We start from the raw sequence: 20,588 nt of genomic DNA on the forward strand, positions 1-20,588 counted from the left end.
ACTGGTGAGAGGAAGAATTATAACTATTTACATACATAGGCCTTGGCAATTAACTGTGAATAAAATATGTTTATAAATAAAATCCTCTGATATGACACTTATAGCTCACTGTGTAGAAAGTTAATTAACTAATTTTACAGTCGAGAAATACATTACTTGTATAAGTGTAAACAATTATGTCCAAACACCAAAAGACTACAGATACCAGTACAGTAGCTTATTTAGTATTGCTTATATCTTCTCAGGTGGAAGTAAAATGGCATTGCTAAAATCTTATCCTTAATTAAAGGACTTATTTTGAGTTGCATTTTGACTCTGTGTATCTGTTTTTGAAGATATATCATTTAAAGGACATAATTATCTATTTAGAAGGATTTCTTTAAATTGTGTTTTAAAAACTTCCACATTCCCAAAAAACTAAAGTTTCACGATTCTTCTGGTGTGGTCTATTGACCATTAGGTAGCTTTCGGAAAAATGAGTTTCCAAACTTAAGAAGGCTCTTGTGACTTGCTATACAATCTCACACTGTGTAATACAAATTATGTTTGTAGAAGTTTCTGTATATGGATTATTAATGGGTACATGAGGTAGCCAATTACTTTGAACTGTATTGGTGAAAACTAAAATTGATATAAAGCACAAATGTATCATCAAATTATTACATATTCAAACATTTACTCAGACTTATGGGTCAAGGTGGAATAAAATATCTCTTGAAAGAAAATATTGCCAATTGTAAAAAATTCAAAGATTTATGAATTAATATGACTATATGCAATGAAAACTCCAAAATGAAATTAAGAAAAGAATGTGAATTTATAATATCGTTGAAAAGAATAAAATACTTAGGAATAATTCAATAAAAGAAACTGTGAGACTTGTATACTGAGAAACTACAAGACATAATTGAAATAAATTAAAGATTTGTTAAATAAATGGAAAGATATCCTATGTTCATGGAGCAAAAGACTTATTATTGTTAAGATGTCAGTACTTCCCAAATTGATTTACAGATTCAATGCAATCCCTGTCATAATTCCAACTCTCATTTATTTTTGCAGAAACAGACAAGCTGATGCTAAAATTAATATGGAAATGCAAGGGACCCAGAATAACAAAACAATCTTTAAAAAGAAAAAATTTGGAGGCCTCACACTTCCTGATTTCAAAACTGATTACAAACCTACACTAATCAAGATAAAGAGTACTGGCATTAGGATAGATATACAGATCAATGGAATACAATTGAGAATCTAGAAATGAAACCTCACATTTATGCTCAACTGATTTTCAACAAGGTCACCAAGACAATTCAATGGGGGAAAGAATAAAATTTTCAACAAATGATACTGGAACAACTGGGTATCCACATGCATAAGAATAAACATGACCCCCTTCCTCATACCATATACAAAAAACAACTCAAAATGGATCAAATGCCTAAATGTAAGGGCTAACGCTGTACAATTCTCAAATGAAAATACGGGCATAAATCTTTGTCACCTTGGATTTGTCAGTAGTTTCTTAGACATGACATCAAAGCACAAATAACAAAGAAAAAAAATACATAAATTGGATTTCATCAAAAATAAAAACTTCTGTGCTTCAAAAGACACTATTAAGAAAGTGGAAAAGCAGCCCACAGAATGGGAGAAAACATTTGCAAATGATATATTGGATAAGGGGCTTGTATCTATGGTATATTAAGGAGGCTTACAACTCAACAATAAAAGTCAAATAATTGAAAAAAGAGCAAATGATCTGAATAGACATTTCTCCAAAGAAGACAGACTAATGACCAATAAGAACAGTAAATGAAGCTTAACATCATTAGTCATCAGGGACATGCAAATAAAAACCACAATGAGATACCACTTTACACCCATTAGGATGGCTAAAATAAAAACAACAGACAATAACAAGTGTAAGGATGTGGAGAACTGGTATTCTCATACGTTGCTGGTGGGAATGTAAAATGGTGCAGCTGCTTTGGAAAGCAGTTCATCAGTTGAAGAACTGTTAAACATAAAATGTTAAACACAGAATTACCATATGACCCTGTCATTTCACAACTTGGTGTACACTCCAAAGAATTAAAAACAGGTTTTCTAATAAAACCTTATACATGAATGTTCATAGAATCATTATTCACAATAGCCCAAAAGTGAAAATCCACAAAAGATCTATCAACTAATGAATGGATAAACAAAATTTTTGTATACCCATATTATGGAATATTGTTCAGCCATAAAAATGAAGTATTGATACATTGCTACATATTATATGATTCTATATGAAATGTAGAAATAGGCAAATCTATAGAGACAAACAGTAGATCAGTGGTTGCCAGGGGTTGCAGGGAGGTGGGGATATGGAGTGACAGCCAATGCCTATGAGGTTTCTTTCTGATGTGATGAAAATGTTCTAGAATTAAATATTGGTAATTGCTACACAACTCTGAATACGCTAAAGATCACTGAATTGTGCACTTTAAATTAGTGCACAATTACATTATGCTATATAAACTATATCTCAATAAAACTGTCACAAAAATACAATTAGACTGTGTGAATTGGCATAGCATATACACACAAAACATCATGTACTGTCATAAGAGTTCTGATGTATTTCCAAGTCATTTAAAAATGTTACCTGCTACCTAGAAGCAGAACTATCCCCTGGCCAGTATTTTAGAATGTGTGATTTGTAGTACACATCAGGGATGCCCATTTTCTATATTTCATACAATGTTAGATACTATTATATGTCAGTTATCATGATCACATCCTTCTTAACTTTGGATGGTGGCAGGATGGCTGATTATAGCTAAGTTAATCCAGTTCCCTCTCCTTTATTTTAGAATATAAGTCCCCAGAGGATAGAACATTCACATCTGTCTACATTTTCAACAACCACTTATTGGTCATTTAATAAAAACAATTATATGATGAACTACCCATGACATAATTGAGGGTAATGAGGGAATGGCACATCTTGTACTAGGCCTCCAGAAAGAGAAGCATTGATACCAGTGCTCATAACTTGCCATATTGCTATAGCCTTTGATTTCTACCTTTTAGGCATGCAGAAAATCTTCAGTTACATGAATTAAAACTTCTCACAGACAAAACTCATGGCAGAGTACTAATAATATTAATAGATGCCACCACACTTACTGTGTCCTCTTTTTCAGCTCCTATCTCTTATTTCTAAAATACCAAAATGCCTCTTTCATACTCAGTATGCCATCCAATTTGATGTCCCAGTTTATCTCTAAGGCTCCTCCCTCCTCTTCTCTCCTGCTTACGCTGGGACTTTGGTCCCTTCACAATCTTCTTTCTTACTCATACTCGGTGTCTCCCTCTCTATTGGCTCCTCATTCTTTGTCTTCAAACAAACACAAGTCTCTTGCAGTGGCTCATGCCTATAATCCCAGCACTTTGGGAAGCTGAGACGGGCGGATCACAAGGTCAGGAGTTTGAGACCAGCCTGACCAACATGGTGAAACCCCATCTCTACTGAAGATACAAAACTTAGCCAGGCATGGTGGCACGCGCCTGTAATCCCAGCTACTCGGGAGGCTGAGGCAGGAGAATCGCTTGAACCCAGGAGGCGGAGGTTGCAGTGAGTCAAGATTGCGCCATTGCACTCCAGCCTGGGCGACAGGGTGAGACTTTGTCTCAATAATAATAATAATAATAATAATAATAATAATAATAATGTCTCTCTTCTTTTGAAAAATTTGTAAAAAAAAAAAAAAAAAAAGGAATAACATGACCCAACTGCCCTTTTGTCTAATTATCATACTATTTATCTCCTTCCTTTCCTTGTCGAACTGTTTGTATCAACTGTGCTATTGTTTCATTATCCACTTACCACCTAAGCTATTACCATCTGCATTTCCCCCTTACCACTCGATTATTCCATTCTCCTAAATACGTACTCCTCAAGATCACTAGGAGTGATTTTTCTTGTTTTCCAAGGTCTGGCTCAAACTACTTCTCCAAAAACAGTCATATTTTCATCTTCTTCTTTTAAGCCTGTTAATCACCTAACCATCTTATTTTTATTTCTGTATAACAGTTTGTTGCATGTTGTTTGTATTGTACATGTTTGTATGCATGTTTCTTCCAGCTGTCCTATGTAATGGGAATCTGCTCAAGGGCAAGCACTATGTCTTCTGCTTTATTTGTTAGCTTTCCACAGTACTTAGTACAGTTAAAGTAGCAGCTTGGCTGATACAGGATTAAAAAGTATGAGCTTCTGTGTTTCCGAATACTAAGAATTTCAGTTTTCTTCCCTTGTTATTAGTTCAATGGAGCATTTGAGGTGGTCAGGTATGGTTTCTCTTTCAACTCAACTTTTTAACTGTTATTTTTCCCTCACCTAGAACCAAGAAGAGAAGATGGTATCTGTGTATAGTTGTGGCTGACACTTTCAGTATAATTATAATGAAAATAGAAAATGACCATTAAAATGACTAAGGGAAAAATGGAAGCTACAAGAAGAATACAAAAGCAAACACAAGGACTCTTAATAATAAACATGTGGAGGCTAAAAAAGAATATGTGATTATCATCTAGGAGATTACAAAAGTTCCATGCAGGAAAAATGCAGATTTGTGCACTAAATTCTGGAACTCTAAAACTTCATATTCAAAAGTAAACTTCAAGTAACTAGAATTACATTGGACTCCACAAAAAAAGCTAGTAAATGTTTAAACTTCCTTTAAAAGTAATACAGGTTCAAAGATATAAATGGATACAACAGAATTAAATATATGCATGGCTGATAAACTTCTACAATGGACTAGCTCCTCCACAAAAATAAAATGTTGTAAAAATGTTATGGGAAGATCCCTTAGCTTTGATAGGACTAGTTCAGGAGGATAAACATGGCATTCTATAGCATACCACTTAGTGACCCTGTCAGATACAGACTGTTAGACTAGAGGGACCACAAGACAGACCTATTTCTTATTGCATCACAGGAAAGGTGTATATTAGTTTTTTTTTTTTTAAGTAAAATGAGGATCAAAATGAAACAAGAATGAAACACTAAACACCAAGAACATTTAACGTGATTTTTTATACAATAAATCAGTTTGTCTTTCAGCATAGGAAACCCTTTCCACAAATCTGTTTTGGAAGTCAAGTCTCCAGTATGCTTTAGGAAAGCTTTTGTTAAAACTGAAGTATATTGATAAAGTGATTTAATATAGTTGAAAACAAGCTGCAGCACTCTAGCTGGAGCTGGGCCCTCTGAAGCCTTATGTTAGGGAAACATCTATATAGCATTATAGGAAACATTTACTGTAATTTGCCATCAATCTTTAAAAATAATACTGTTACACTCCCAACAATGTTGTCTTTGTTAGTGCATAACTTCTATTTTATTCATGTGGTTTGTTGTGCTTATATGAATTATTCCCAATTCTACCTCAATGTCTTGGGCTCTAATATCCTTTAAGTAAAAGATACTGAAACTATGGGTTGACTCAGAGGGCTGCCCAATATCCTCATGTCCTATGAACCAATATTGCAGAACCACAGAATTATACTGCAGGACTGCATTCCATCTGAATGCACAATGATTACCTGGGTGGGGTTGGTGCAGTTTTTTAGTTTGGTACCACATGATGAATCTTTATCTACTGACTGGGTCTGTGAAATAAACATCTGCAAAACCTTAAGTAAATTAAAATTTAACCTGTTATTTCAGGTCCACAATTGTCATCGTATAAAATGTTCCAAGGCATTTATGCCTCAGATAAAGAAAAAAAAAAAAAAAAGCAACACACACACACACACACACACCCCCCTCTTCTGGATAGGTTCACAATGAAAGGTGGCTGTAAATGGTACATTTTGCACTGCCATTTAGTTTTCAATTCCCAAGGGTACTTGTGGTATGTATGTGTTTGTGTGTGTATCTTTTGCTTTGTGGAGGAGGGAGAATGCTCGCTGAAAGGAGATCTTAGATGTAAAATATAAGATTTGCCAAGTACTCTTAAGGAAGAGTACAGTATTTGAACTGTATGCATTGAGATTTTTAATCAAGATAGCCATTATTTAAACAAACTGGCTTCGAGAAAGGAATTTTTTTGAAAAACGAAAGAAAAAGCCCAAGGAAGGGTGCTGAGCTAACAGTAAAGAGAAACTGGATCACTATCTCAGCTCTGTCTTTAGTTATGTTGATTGTCTATTGTGCAAGGCAAATCACATAACTTTCTTGTGTTTTCTTTTCAACTATAAAACATGGGTAACACAGCTGGGCGTGGTGGCTCATGCTTGCAATCCCAGCACTTTGGGAGGCCGAGGCAGGCAGATCACCGGAGGTTGGGAGTTCGAGACCAGCCTGACCAACATGGAGAAACTCTGTCTCTACTAAAAAAAAAAAAAAAAAAAAAAAAAAAAAAAAAAAAAAAAAAAAATTAGCCTGGCATGGTGGTGCATGCCTCTAATCCCAGCTACTAGGGAGGCTGAGGCAAGAGAATCGCTTGAACCCGGGAGGTGGAAGTTGCATTGAGCCGAGATTGTGCCATTGCACTCCAGCCTGGGCAACAAGAGCAAAACTCCGTCTAGAAAGAAAGAAAGGAAAACAAAAGGAAAGAAAAGAAAAAAGAAAAGAAAAGAAAGAAAGAAAGGGTAACAATCGCTGCCACAGAATAAAATTATTATGTGAATAAAAGACATTAAAGTATTTTACAATTGTAAATGTGAAGTGCAAGCTGTTAGTGTTATATACATATCAAAACTCCAAACTTATAAGGTAGGAAACTGGGAATTAATTGTTTGAATTACAACGGAATTCTCTGCAAGTACTTTAAATGGCAAATGTGGTTTACAAACTTTATAGACATACATTTCAACCTCTTTCCAGGAGTAAATCCCTTTTGTAAAAATAGGTCCACTTTTACTTGTATTGGCTCATTATTCTTCCTTAACTACAGAATTTGAATTCAGTAACTCATAGTGTGTACAGTTGAAAGGGATCTTAGAGATAAGTCAGCCTTGTGTTTTGTCAAAGCTTTAGCAGCTGCTCAGAGAATAGAGGGCAAATAAAGCAAAGAGGAAGGGAATGGGAGTTTTGCCAGGAATCTGCCCCCTTCCCTCGCTGTATCTGGAGAAACTTGGCTTTTATCTGTTTTCTATTTAAATTTGTAATTTCTGGGTAAGATTTAATTTGTAAGAAGGTTTTCTTTGCCCACTAGCCCCACCTCTTTTCTGCCCCTAGAAAGGGTTGAAAGCCAATTCCCTTATTTTTCAGATGAGAAACTGGAGCCTAGAGAGGTGAGGCTATAGTTACTGTTAGGTCTTGGCTCAAGCATCTTCACGACAGGCTATAAATTGTGTCATATCAATCAGCTGTATTTTGTTTACATGGTCGTATATTCAGCAGACACTGACTAGAAAAATGTCATTTTTTTCCAACTTTGTGGAGATAGATCGTGCAGGATGAATTTAAAAGAAATGCCACTTTCCCCCAAGGCCAGGCTTTTGCAAAATTGTAATGGAGATAAAGACTGCTTTTAGTATTCTTTAGTTCTCTCTTTCCCCACCCATCCTTCTTTGTTCCCAGTGTTCTATTTTGGCATTCAACCTGCAGGAATTCAGTATCCTCGACTACCCAATAAATTTCATCTTCATTTATATTGCTACTGACAATACACGACTTTACCTGAGCCCTAATGCTCCTGGAAAACAATTTTGCTTAAGAAATTCCCCAACCTTTTGTTTTCCGAAATTCTCCCACTTTTTTGTGTCCTGGGAAATGACTTATGCAAAAAAACCATAACATCGACAACAAACAAACAAAAGCCCAAACAAACACATACAAAACACCCTTTCCTAAATGACTTAAGATAAAACTCTCTGTCCCTTCTTTCCCGTGATTTCCCTAAGACTCATCTATAATTACACCCCTGAAAAGACCAAACACAGACTTTTCCCCTATTGCCTGAACCCACTGAAAGGCCATATACAGACCCTCCAATCTCCCGTTCTTTGTCTCATAAAAAATTAGTTGAGATTAGAACTGTCTGTTTCCCTGAAACTAGCTAGACACAGAGATACACATTTCCTGTTCAGCTAACCGATACTTCCCCTGATTGCAACACGATCCCACCAGTAAATCATCTCACATGTAACCCATCTACCCCTGCCTATATAAGACCAAGACAAAACCTCCCTATTGCAATAGCCTGAATAAAATCAATTTCTTTACTTGTTCAGTTTTTCTCTGTGATACTTCCTTATTGAAAACCTTTTCAGAAATTTATATATTTAGTTTATCTTATACTATTACAATAACAGGTGAAAAATACAAAACGTGAAACTCAGCACCTTCTCTCCTAGTCCCAGCTCTTTCTATGTGATCTCAACTTTTCTGGACCTAATTTTCTTCATTTCTAAATAAGGATATTGGATTTGATAATCTTTAAGATTTTAACATTCTAATTTGTTGATAAATTATGTGAGGTAGTTATTTTTAATTTTATTTACAGACATTACATAACTCAGGTCTAGGAATAAAGTCTTTTATTTGCTCATATCCTCTGCTCTGTTTAAAGCAGTTGTTACATAATGTTTATTGGTTAAATAGTTATAGGCCAGGCACAGTGGCTCACATCTGTAATCCCAGCACTTTGGCAGGCCGAGGCAGGTGGATCACTTGAGGTCAGGAGTTTGAGACCAGTCTGGCCAACATGGTGAAAACACATCTCTACTAAAAATCCAAAAATTAGCCAGGTGTGGTGGTGGGCACCTGTAATCCCAGCTACTTGGGAGGCTGAGGCAGGAGAATCGCTTGAACCTGGGAGGCGGAGGTTGCAGTGAGCCGAGATTGTGCCATTGCACTCTAACCTGGGCGACAGAGCGAGACCCCATCTCAAAAAAAAAAAAAAAAAAAAAAAAAAGTTATGACTAGTTTGTAAGCCTCTAATGTAGTGCGGGACTATTTTGGTACAATACTTTCAATTTTATAAATATTTATTTAATAATGACAACTAAGATTTTTCTGGTAGATTACAGCATGTGGTTGTGACTTATATCTACTTATTGAAATTCTAGCGTGTTAGCATACTAAACATCTATAATCAAATACTCTCGTTTTATATATATATATACACATACACACATATATATGTGTATGTATATATAATGTGTGTGTGTGTGTGTGTGTATGTATGTGTGTATATATATATATATAAAAAACAACTGTTAATGGGAAACCAATTCCAGTAGAATTTGATGTTTCTTTAAAAAGTGTCATTCATCATTATCTGATGATGATAGTGATAATAGTTTCAAAATAATAGATTTTATATTGGTAAGTAGAGACCAAACTTTAAAGAGAGAAAATATTTCAATCTCTAGAAGGTCATCATTCACTGCAAAGTTCATACTGGTTTGAAAGCAGGTTCTATAGCACCTAACAGAATGTCAATGAAGTTCAAAAACCTCAAGGCAATTTTCCAATCTTTTGGTCCAATAGTAACTGCTGCTAAGTTAAGCAATGTGTCAGGGACTGTGCTATATGCTTTATGTCAATTGTTTAATTAACTCCTTACTATGACCATATGAGACAGGTACTATTATTATCACCCTTATGTTACAGATGAGGGCACTGGCTGGGCGAGGTTTTGTCAATTACTTGAGGTTGGAGAGATAATGATGGCACAGTTAGTATTTAAAGCCAGGCCTCTCTGACTCCAGAATCCAGGCTTTTAACCACAGTGCTGTAATGCCCAATCTTCTAGGAGAGTAGAGAAAAAAATTTAAAAAGAATGATCTGGTTGTCAGCTTCATATTTAGTGCATACAGTATCAAGATACGCTTCTAGAGCTATATTTATGGGATGTGTCTTATGTAGAAAATCATGAAAGGATACAACTGAACATTTGAAAATATCCTTCTACTGTATTACATCTTCTAAAAGGTTTGGATTAGTATACATATGGCATTAAAAAAAGGAACTATGTTTTTATTTGGTAAGTAATACGCAGTAAAGACCTAATATAGCAAAACCATGATGTGCAGATATAGTTAAGGTTTTGTTCAGGCTTCCATAAAAAGTCAGGTTAAGCTAACAACTTGTTGTATGAGGCATCAACCCATAATGATTTTTCTTAATAAAGTATTTAATTGAAGTCGGTTTGCTCTGTTCGTTGTTATAATTGAGCAGAAACTTAAAGCATTTTTCATTTATGAAACTTGTCACAACACATTAAAAATATAGGTGAGTAGAATTTCTCTAAAATCGATCATGAATAGACTCTGGGGCTTTGCTTTCATTGTGTAAAAAGTTTTTTGTGGTCTTCACAGATGTTCCATATAAGGATTTTAGTACAGTGTAGAAGTTAAGAGATTAGACTCTGGAATCAGACCACCACTTACTAGCTCTGTGACACTGGGCAAGTTACTTAACCTCTCTGTGCCTCTGTTTCTCATTTGGACAACGGGGACCATAATGTGACCTTCATGATATAATCCATGTAAAGTATCTGGAACAATTCTTGACACGTGGTAATTTTAAATTAATTTTAACCATCATCATCAACTTACTTTATGGAAAGGAATCAAAAGAGGTCTGAATTAGAATATAAAATCAAATATACTATAATGACAACTATGTGATGACCTGCTGTCTTGCATGTTTCGTTTTCCTCAGACAGATAAATTCTGATTTTTAGTGTGAATGGTAAGAAACCCTAGGTAGATAACACCAAATGATAGCTCTTGTACCTTCAGATGTAAGGGGATAAAATAGCAGAAGAGAAGGTAAGGGAGAAAAAGCAGGTAAGGGAGATAAGGAAGAAAAATCTGAGCAGTAAGCGTGGCAGACTTTTTTCTCTGCCACCTCTGACCCCTCTACTGTCCTCAGCCACTCTCAGCAGTAACAGTGAAACTGCTGGGAAAGGTCACTCCAGGCTAGAAACAAGTATTTTGAAATGAGAACATACAGCAAACTGCATCATGAATTGAAAACTAGAGCAAACCATAATATTTTCCTGAACCCTAAGCATTAATTTTTACTGAAGCATGGATTAAAGTTACTTTTTCAAAAGCAAACAAAAACAAAACGAAACAAAACCCACAAACAAGCCCCCCACCACCAAAGGAATTAAAAACACAAGGGAAGAGTAGTAACCCAAATAACTACTGCATTAAAAAATGATGTCTTAGTTGCAACTAATGAACCAAAATAAGACTGTGTTACCACCTGTATAAAATTGTAAGTTTCTTGGAGGTAAGGTTTTGGTCATTCATTCATTTATTTATTTTTGTTCTCCAAATATTACCCAGGATATTGCTGACTATACATATTATTCTCAATTTCTACTATTTAAATTGACTTCCTGGAATTTTACACGGCTCAAGTCCCTCTGTACTGAATCCTATTTCAATAAATATATAAACTTCCAGCTATTTTCACTGCTTGTATATTAAGACTAAGATCATTCAATGTGAATAAGATGTTGGGAGTGCTGGTACTGTGACATTTATTATAAATAAGTCAGGTAGTTCAAGCTCACATTGGTTAAACTTAAAAGTTCAGGACTCAAAGTGATTTTTTTCCTTTCTCCCAACTAGGAAGAATTCATGTCCCCGAACTAGAAAAAAATCATGTTATCCAACTTTGACATAAGCATTCACCTTTACATTAAGCAGAAAAAGCTTTTTCATATTACAAATAGAAGAAATTTCCATATACCCTTTGTAAAATGTTATATATAAATGCTGGGCTTGGACACAGAGAACTTAATCAAAATCCCATGTTGCTTCAGGGTAGTTATATGCGAAATGCAATTTCCATTGTATTGAAGTCTCCATTCTGTAAATATTTATCTATTTTCAAAATTGCCAACATATTTGAAAAGTTTAATTGGTTTATACTCAAGGCACTAGAGACAGGGAAATTTTGCTTTCACAAGATATTTACACGCATTTATTCTGTCCACGTAGAGGACTTCTTTCAAGTGATCATAAAATTTAATGTGAAGTGAAACCATCCCAGCTACGGTCCTAATGACCAAATTAGAAGAAAAGTAATCAACAATCAATCAATCATTTCCATCACTGTACCTTTTTTCTCTGATTTATCAGAAACTTTTCCTCCAATTGGAGAGTAAGTAGTGTCCATGGACTCGGTCCCCCTGTTCCCTTTGCTAACTCCATTTGCATACAGCTCTCCTTCAACTGGTTGCAACTGCCAAGTCAGGCCGAACAAATGTACTGCTGCAAGAGAACAAGCCATACATTAATTTATTCCAGACTCACTGAGAAGATCTCCAAGCCAGGTATCCCTTTGCACCTAAAAATGTTACGAACAGTTTTCTTTTAGTTAGGCCAAGCAACTGGGAGTTTATACCTATACATCATACATGTAGCTACTTGCATGCTACGACACACATAAGTATTACCAGTTGTTATAGTAGCTGTTGTTAACATTTTGAGGCTAAAGCTATCCCAATGATAGGATTAGAAATTGGAATCAACTGTAGTACAATTAGACTTAGCTTCTCACTGCTGTGACCCTTTCGTTTTCCATTTCCCTTAGTCATGTAACACTAGTTTCCATATGGAAACTGTTACAGAGTAATGGTGGACAGACTATCATGAGAACATGGAAGACCTTCTCTATGGTTTTAATTCAATTCATTTCAGCAAATATTTCCTGAATGCCTAGTATGCATAAAGCCCTATGATAGTTGCTGCAGCTGTTAAAATGTAGATGCTTATTAGGGTGGGATTTGGTAGTAATACCAGGATAAAATAATATTATGCAGAATGATTGATATAAGACAGGTTTAAACTGCTATCAGAAGATTTAAAAGTACCCAGTGTTGGTCACTGTGCAGGAAGATGGGCACTCTCATATACTCCTGAGGAGGGTATAAAAATACAGTGACCTTTTTTGGAGGGCAATGTGGCACCATTTATCAAATGAACTGAAAATCTGATTTACCCTTTGAGCTTGTCAGGCCTCTGAGCCCAAGCCAAGCTACCGCATCCCCTGTGTCTTGCACATATACGCCCAGATGGCCTGAAGTAACTGAAGAATCACAAAAGAAGTGAAAATGCCCTGCCCCGCCTTAACTGATGACATTCCATCACAAAAGAAGTGAAAATTGCCGGTCCTTGCCTTAAGTGATGACATTACCTTGTGCAAGTCCTTTTCCTGACTCATCCTGGCTCAAAAAGCTCCCCTACTGAGCACCTTGTGACCCCCACTCCTGCCCTCCAGAGAACAACCCCCTTTTGACTGTAATTTTCCTTTACCTACCCAAGTCCTATAAAATGGCCCCATCCTTATCTCCCTTTGCTGACTCTCTTTTCGGACTCAGCCCGCCTGCACCCAGGTGATTAAAAAGCTTTATTGCTCACACAAAGCCCGTTTGGTGGTCTCTTCACACGGACGCGCATGACAGAGCTAACAATTTAATTTCTGTGAATTAACTATGAACGTTGCCAAAGTACAATGCTGTCTATTGTAACATCTGAAAATAATATTAGAAAGTTATAATCAATCTAAATATTCATCAAGAGATTAATCAAATAACCAATGAGATAGTAAATAATACAAGAGTATGTGGCTGCTAAAAATCATGTTGCAGAAGACCATGCAATGGTATGGGAAATATCCATAAGGTATCAAATGAAAAATATTAGGCTATTAAACATTATAAATAGTGTGATTTGAAGTGTGTGTGTTTGTGTATGTGTGCACATGTTCATGTCCAGAGAAAAAAGGTTTGGAAGAATATATAGCAACATGTTAACAGCATGGGAAACTTACAGAGAATTTTTATTTTTTTCTTTATGATTTCTGTGTTTTCCATATTTTTTACAATGTACATGTGTAACATTTGCTATCTGGGAAAAAGGAAGCTTTTGCTTTAAAAGAAATGGTTTAAAGGAACAGTAGATTAAAATAGGTTGGGATGATCAAGAATAATTTTTGAAGGAAGTGGGAGTAGATACAGACTTTGAAGGATGTGTAGGGCTTTGACAGGTGACAACAATTGGTGGGGAGAAGGGACAGGGCTGAATAAAGTATGACTTTGTAAAGTACATGATGTATCTGAGGCAAAAGAAGTTGCTGGGGTTCACTGGAGCTTAGCTATGTGCTGGTGCTAGTGGAAGTTAAGGCCAGAAAGGAAGATTGGAGCCATATTGTAGAGGACACTGAGTGGCACACTTATACATTTAGATTCAACTTATTAGGCAACAGAAAGGCATTTCTATTTTTTGAGAGGCTGAGTGATATGATCAGAATTTTTGGAGGATTAATTTGATAGTGGGGAGCACTGAAGGTTTTTAGGCAAATAACTGATATAATAAAAAACATCCTTTGCAGAAAGATAAATCCAGTAGTAGTATGGAGAATGAATCGGAGACCTAAAGATTTGGCAAATAAGTCAATTGGGATGGCATTGCAATAATCTAGGAAATAAGTAATTAGTGCTCCAATTAGAGTAGTGTCACAGGAGTGTCTCAATTATTTGCAGTGGGAATGCAAAGAAGATTTCTTAAGGAGAAATTGCATAAATTGCGTTTCAGGATTTGGCAACAGGTCCTCTCTCCTCTCTCTCTCTCTCTCTCTCTCTCTCTCTCGCTCTCGCTCTCGCTCTCGCTCTCTCTTTGTGTGTGTGTGTGTACGTGTGTGTTTGTGTACACATTCATACATGTGTATAGGTGTGCTGAGGGAGGGCATAGAAAAAAGTGAGGGAAAGGAGGGAGGAATCCAAAATGGTTAAAGTTTTGAGCCTAACTGAAACAACGGTGGAACCATTAATAGAGTTAGAGAATTCTTTATTAGCCTACCACTTGCTACAAATAGTTGGTGCTGGATTTCTGTTTTGTTGATTGATGACTATTTGAATATGTGGCTTGAGACCGGATGAGAAGATGCAAGGAATGCAATGAATTCAGTCTTTGGGGCTGTTGAGTTTCTGGGAATGATGGGCCCTCCAGATAGTGAATGCTAACGATAGGAGGTTTGAAGTTCTGGAGGATATTAGAGCTAGAAAAAGACTGAAAAGTCATATATGCACAGAGACAACAGTTGAAGTTGTGAGAGTGAATGAAGTCACTGAAGGGAGAGAATGTTAGGAGAAAACAGTGCCTAGGGCAAAAAGCTGGAGAAACCTCTTGTTTGTTTTCTCATTGCATTTTTCAACATCAACCAAATCCTACCAAAAGGCAAAAAAAAAAAAAAAAAAAAAAAAAAAGTGAATCTGCTCATAAGCCATTTTATATTTCTCTTTGTGTTCCTAGGTGAACTGAAAGGGGCTAATTAGTATGTGTAACGCTCATGTATAGTATTTGAGTTAGTGACTGAGAACAGAGAAGGATAGCCTATTTAAAAATCATTCATCCACTTTTAGTTGGAGCTAAAGAGATTTCTAACACCTACTTCCTAATTTATCCTTAAAACTTTTAAGCATTTAATTGGTTTCTACCCTTTTCTTTGGATTAAGGCCAGTGCTGCCTGAGGAATTTCTCTTGCAATTATTGGAAATAATTTTAACTCAAAGGATAGTGGTTCTGAGTAAGGTATGGTATGGCACATTAATAAAGCTATATTAGTGACATCCTTGAGATTTCCTTGCCAAGTTTGGTTTAACACACCTGTTCCAATTAGAGGTATTTTTCGGTTTTACAGAAAATTTGGTCTACTCTGCCTCCCAAATAATTTGAATATGATGGATAGTAGGAGCTATATTGAAAATGTGTTTCATTCCCTTAGTTCAATTACTTTTGTGAAATTAGATGGACCATATATAACAAAAGGCATAGTAGTTTTCATTTAGAAGACTAAGGGGGTTATTTTATATGCTTTAAGTTGAGCCAGTTTCCTGGGGCACTTGAAAATGTGAGAAAATGCACGTGGTGAGATTCACTTCAAAATATATAAGGCAAGGATTAATTTTTCACCATCAAATGAAATGAACTGCTTCCATTCAATCAAGACACATAAAGAGGTATGGGCACATTTAGTAGAACACTCTTTGAGAGCAGTGAAGCTTGGTAATTTTTCGAACTTGCTATATCTTTCCCAGGGAACAAGCTGTTTGTAATATATATTTGTGTGAATATACGATGAAAGTTAATTATTTGCTACAGACCACAGACAAGTATCATGGCAAGGCTACTGGCCTTTTATTTCGTCCAAACATAGGTTCTGGCCAACCAAAATGGCTATCAGATATAAACAACTAATACAGTCTAACCAGTACACACTGGCTGAATGTCAGCTTTAGATATAGTATAAAGACAGCTTCCTCAGTTTCTAGCGGATTCCCATCCAGATTTATGCCATATGTTTAGAGCCACACTGTTTAGGTGAGTCCCCCAAACCCAAGAATAGACATTATGAGCCAATTGGCTAGAATAAGGGTAAAATTAGTAATGAACAAACAGGGCAATATTAAGTCATATTCACACGTTGATTCAACAAATACTTTTTTTGAGTGCCTACTCTATACCAGGCACTGTTTTTTTTTTTGTTTTGTTTTGTTTGTTTTTTTTTCTGAGTTTACAACAGCAAACAACATAAGAAAATCTCTACCCTCCCAGAACTTATATGAGAGGGTAGTGGGTTAAGACAGGCAAAGAAAAAATACATGATATAAAATATAAGATAGAATATAACTGTTATGGAAACAAACCAAAAAACAAAAAACAGCAAATAAACTAGATAACATTGGGTAGTTATAAGTGCTATGAAGGTAACAATAGGTAAGGGTGGTCGGAGAAGCCCTCTTGGAGGAGGTAACATTTGAACCAAGATTATAATGAAGTGAAGCCATTGTGAATATCTAGGGGAAGAATCTTCCAGGAAGAAAAAATAGAATTTATAGAAAGCCCTGAAGTCTTACATGAAGTGTGTGAGAAATACTAAGGAGCCCAGTGTGAGCTCAGTCAGAACGGCAAAGAGTGGTAGGAACACTCATACACATAAGTACTAGACCCATAATCTTGTTACCTCAGTACGCTAGCCAACTTTGCAAACTGGTCACCAACAAATAAGAATTAGAAAGTAATAAACCTAAAATCTCACATACCAGAATATACACCTTCAAATGAGCACTGCTGGTTAAAGTAGATGTAATATAAGTAGTCTTGACTGTAAGTAAGGTCAAATTTACTGTTCCCTAAGACATAAGACATATAACACACACACACATATATCATATATATATATATATATATATATATATATATATACACACACACACACACACACACACTCAATGAATGGAGATGGATGCTACCCAGATCTCTGAGGGAGTACCCATCCTGTTATTTGCATTTCACTGAAACTCAGTGGTTGGATAGAATGTTTATATCTATTCAAATATTCCAGGAATGATGTATTTTCAGCAGATTAAAAATGGCAGTCCCTAATGCTCTTTTAGCAAATGTTCCCTGGTGCTGAGCCCTGTACATTTTATTATTATTCTCCTTCTTGTTCTATCCAATTGCAAAGAGCCATGTTCTAAAATTATAAATTCGTTACAAAGTTCAGGTAATGAATGGATTGTCTTGGCTGTCCTCAATTCCAAATTCAATCAAGTACCTTGGAACCCAAGGCAGGCTGACTCCATGTACAGAAGCTCTTCTTAACTTACGCATTTCTGTAGAAACCTCCAAATCTCTGTTTTCTCTCTGCATACTGTTAGAATGTTGGACTTTGTTTCTCATAAACAAGACTGGTGGTCTCTATTAACATTTGTAATCAATAATCCTTTCCCATCCCATCCCACTTTCTTTCAAAAGGCAATCATTGACTAAAAAAAAAACCAAACAAATCCACAGGAATGAATCAGAAGTAAATGTGGGAAATACATGCTGAATGACTTAGGTCTATGCTATTCAATATGGTAGCCACTCATCACATGTGTCTATTGCACACTTGAAATGTGGCTAGTCAGAGTCGAAGACTTCGTATAAAAGAAAAAATATAAAAGATCACATTAATATTTTTATATTAATTACACATTGAAATGAAAATATTTTTGATATATCAGGTTAAATAAAATATGTATTTAAATTGATATCACCTGTTTCTTCTTACTTTTTTAATATGGCTACTATAAAACTTTAAGTTACATATATGGTTCACAATGTATTTCTGCTGAGCAGTGATGATCTTGGACTACCTACAACATTTCACAAAGAGATATGGTTCTCTTTTAGCACCCTGTCATAGAATCTACCATACTATATTAAAGATATCTGTTTACATGACTGTCTCATCATTATTAAGCACTCCAAAGGCAGGAACAATGCCCTCTGCATTTTTCTGTTCCTGGTACCTAACTCTGTTATTGGTAGTCAGGAAGTATTCTTCATTGCTGATAGGAGTGTAAAGTGGTAAAGTGGCTTTGGAAGGCAATGTTGATATCTATCACAATTTAAATTGAGAATATTCCTTGACCAAGGAATTCTACTTCTAAGAGTCTGTACTGAAGAAATAATCGCATGTGGGGCATAAAGGGGCATGTGCAAGGAAATTCACTATTGCATTGTTAATATATTGACTTTATTAATGCAGTTAAAAATTAGAACAACCAATCTATGGAAGAGTGGTACACCCGTACTATGAAATCCTTTGTAAGAATTAAAAGGACTGATACTGAGAAATTATCAGATTGAAGGAAACTAAGGAGACAGGATGACTAAATACAATATGTGGATCTAGAAAGAATCTTGTAACAGAAAAGACTGTGGAAAACTGGAGAACTCTGAATTAAACTCTAAGTTTAGTTAATAACCTCATACCAATGTTAATGTCTTAGTTTTAGTAATTGTACTATGTTTGTGCAAGATGCTAATATTGGGAGAAGCTCAGTGACAGGAATACAGTTTTTCTGTGCTATATTTGTAACTTTTCTGTAAGTCTAAAATTATTTCAAATAAAAAGCCAAAAAGAGAGAGAAAAAGGACTGATCCAGTGATATGCTGGAGCTGGCTTATACTGGTTTACAAAAGCCAACTGTGCACGTCTCTTCCCAATTCCACCTCCAATGACTTTACATTGGCAGTTGAAATTGACCATGGCGGGTGTATTTACATCCTGGGAATTAGCAAATGTGGCAGATCAAGGCTTTTTGGGCCAGAGAACTTGTTAAACATTTATCAGCACATCACTGGATGATCTGTATGTACTGACATGAAACAAGCTCTAAGATTTTATGAAAAATATTGTAGAACAATGCATATTCTATGATCTAGTTTAAGTAGAACATATGTATTTAAATACATATATATATATTTAAATATGTATTTTAAATGCGAAGAGACCGAAAAACGAATTCCAAACTATTGATGTTTAGAGTAGGGAGCTGTGAAAACCAAGAAGATACTTTGACATTTTCATAGTATTGTTAGAATCTTTTACAATGATAATGCATTCATGCATTATTATATAATTTTAAAATACCAGGTCCTCAACAAACCTTTGTTAAGCTCAACGAATAGTTTCATTGTTTTATTCTATCTCTTTTATTGCTGTTTTCTGTCTAAAATTGGGCTTTTCAAAACAGTTCAAAGCAGCAGAACCATTCAGCAATTAAATATGAACAGTTTCCAAATACATAAAACAGATCAAACAGAATTTGATTGAAAGGGATCGGCTGTCCAAAAGATCCAAAGAAAATAGTTTGAAATCCAGTGGCTTAACAAATTATCTTCAAAATATCTGAATAAGGAAAATTTGGGTGTTGGGAAGAATTCCTTTTAGGTATTTAAATTTATTGAAATATATTTATAGTGCTACTGTCAGGAGACAGGACCCTTTTTCATGTTATTATGTATCTTTTGGGGTTTTGTGTCCACTCTCTTACAGGTAATTTTTGAATACACTTAACAATAAATAGGGCTTTGATAATAAATATACAAGTTAACCTTGAAATTATAAGACTTCTAAGGCAAATGTAACTTTGCTTTCAAGGAATTCATCTTGCACCTTAAAATGCATACATACTCAGCTAGGGGTGTTATATTTATTTGTTGCAATAATTTTGGGGTATTATTTTCTAAATCCACTAAATAAACCTATTTAGAAAATTTGAAATCTATGTTACAAATAAAGTCCTGACCACTATGGATCATGTCCTACTTCACAGCATGCCAAGACAAAAGCATATAATATTTTCCAAGATACTTTGTTTTCCCTTTTTGTCAGCAGTCTCCCCCTACTAGTTCCCTTCATGTTCCTTTAGGCTAGGGAATGCTACAGCTTTTGTACTTTACTTCCAAGGCTTGTCAAAGCTACAGATCTGCTTGTATGTTGGACAGTTCCCTTCCTGAAAAATATACGAAGTACATTACCCAGATGGTGACCCCTGATGACTTCAGGCTTTCAACTTAACTCCCGTGGGAAGCAATTTCACCAGACCGATACTTCAGTGGCCATGATGTGAGACTAGATGCTTCTGCAATAAGGAATATCACTGCAAAAATAAATGCTACTTGAATTAAATGCAGTGACTGCCAACATTACAGAAACCAGGTTATCTTTCCATCTTAAAATAAATCCCATTTTTATTACATTAAACATCAAATTGGAATATGAG

The 20,588-nt window shown here is 35.5% G+C and overlaps 1 protein-coding gene across 1 annotated transcript in view; it reads right to left on the bottom strand.

Annotated features, from left to right (window-relative positions):
• TENM1 (teneurin transmembrane protein 1) overlaps positions 1-20,588 on the bottom strand; it is a 498,746-nt gene that overhangs the window by 279,876 nt on the left and 198,282 nt on the right. The window contains exon 4 of the mRNA XM_050776593.1: positions 12,088-12,240. Coding sequence (XP_050632550.1) covers positions 12,088-12,240 — 153 coding nt within the window. The remainder of the gene's footprint in view (positions 1-12,087; positions 12,241-20,588) is intronic.

Source organism: Macaca thibetana, chromosome X (assembly GCF_024542745.1).
Source record: "Macaca thibetana thibetana isolate TM-01 chromosome X, ASM2454274v1, whole genome shotgun sequence".
Classification (NCBI taxonomy): Eukaryota; Metazoa; Chordata; class Mammalia; order Primates; family Cercopithecidae; genus Macaca; species Macaca thibetana.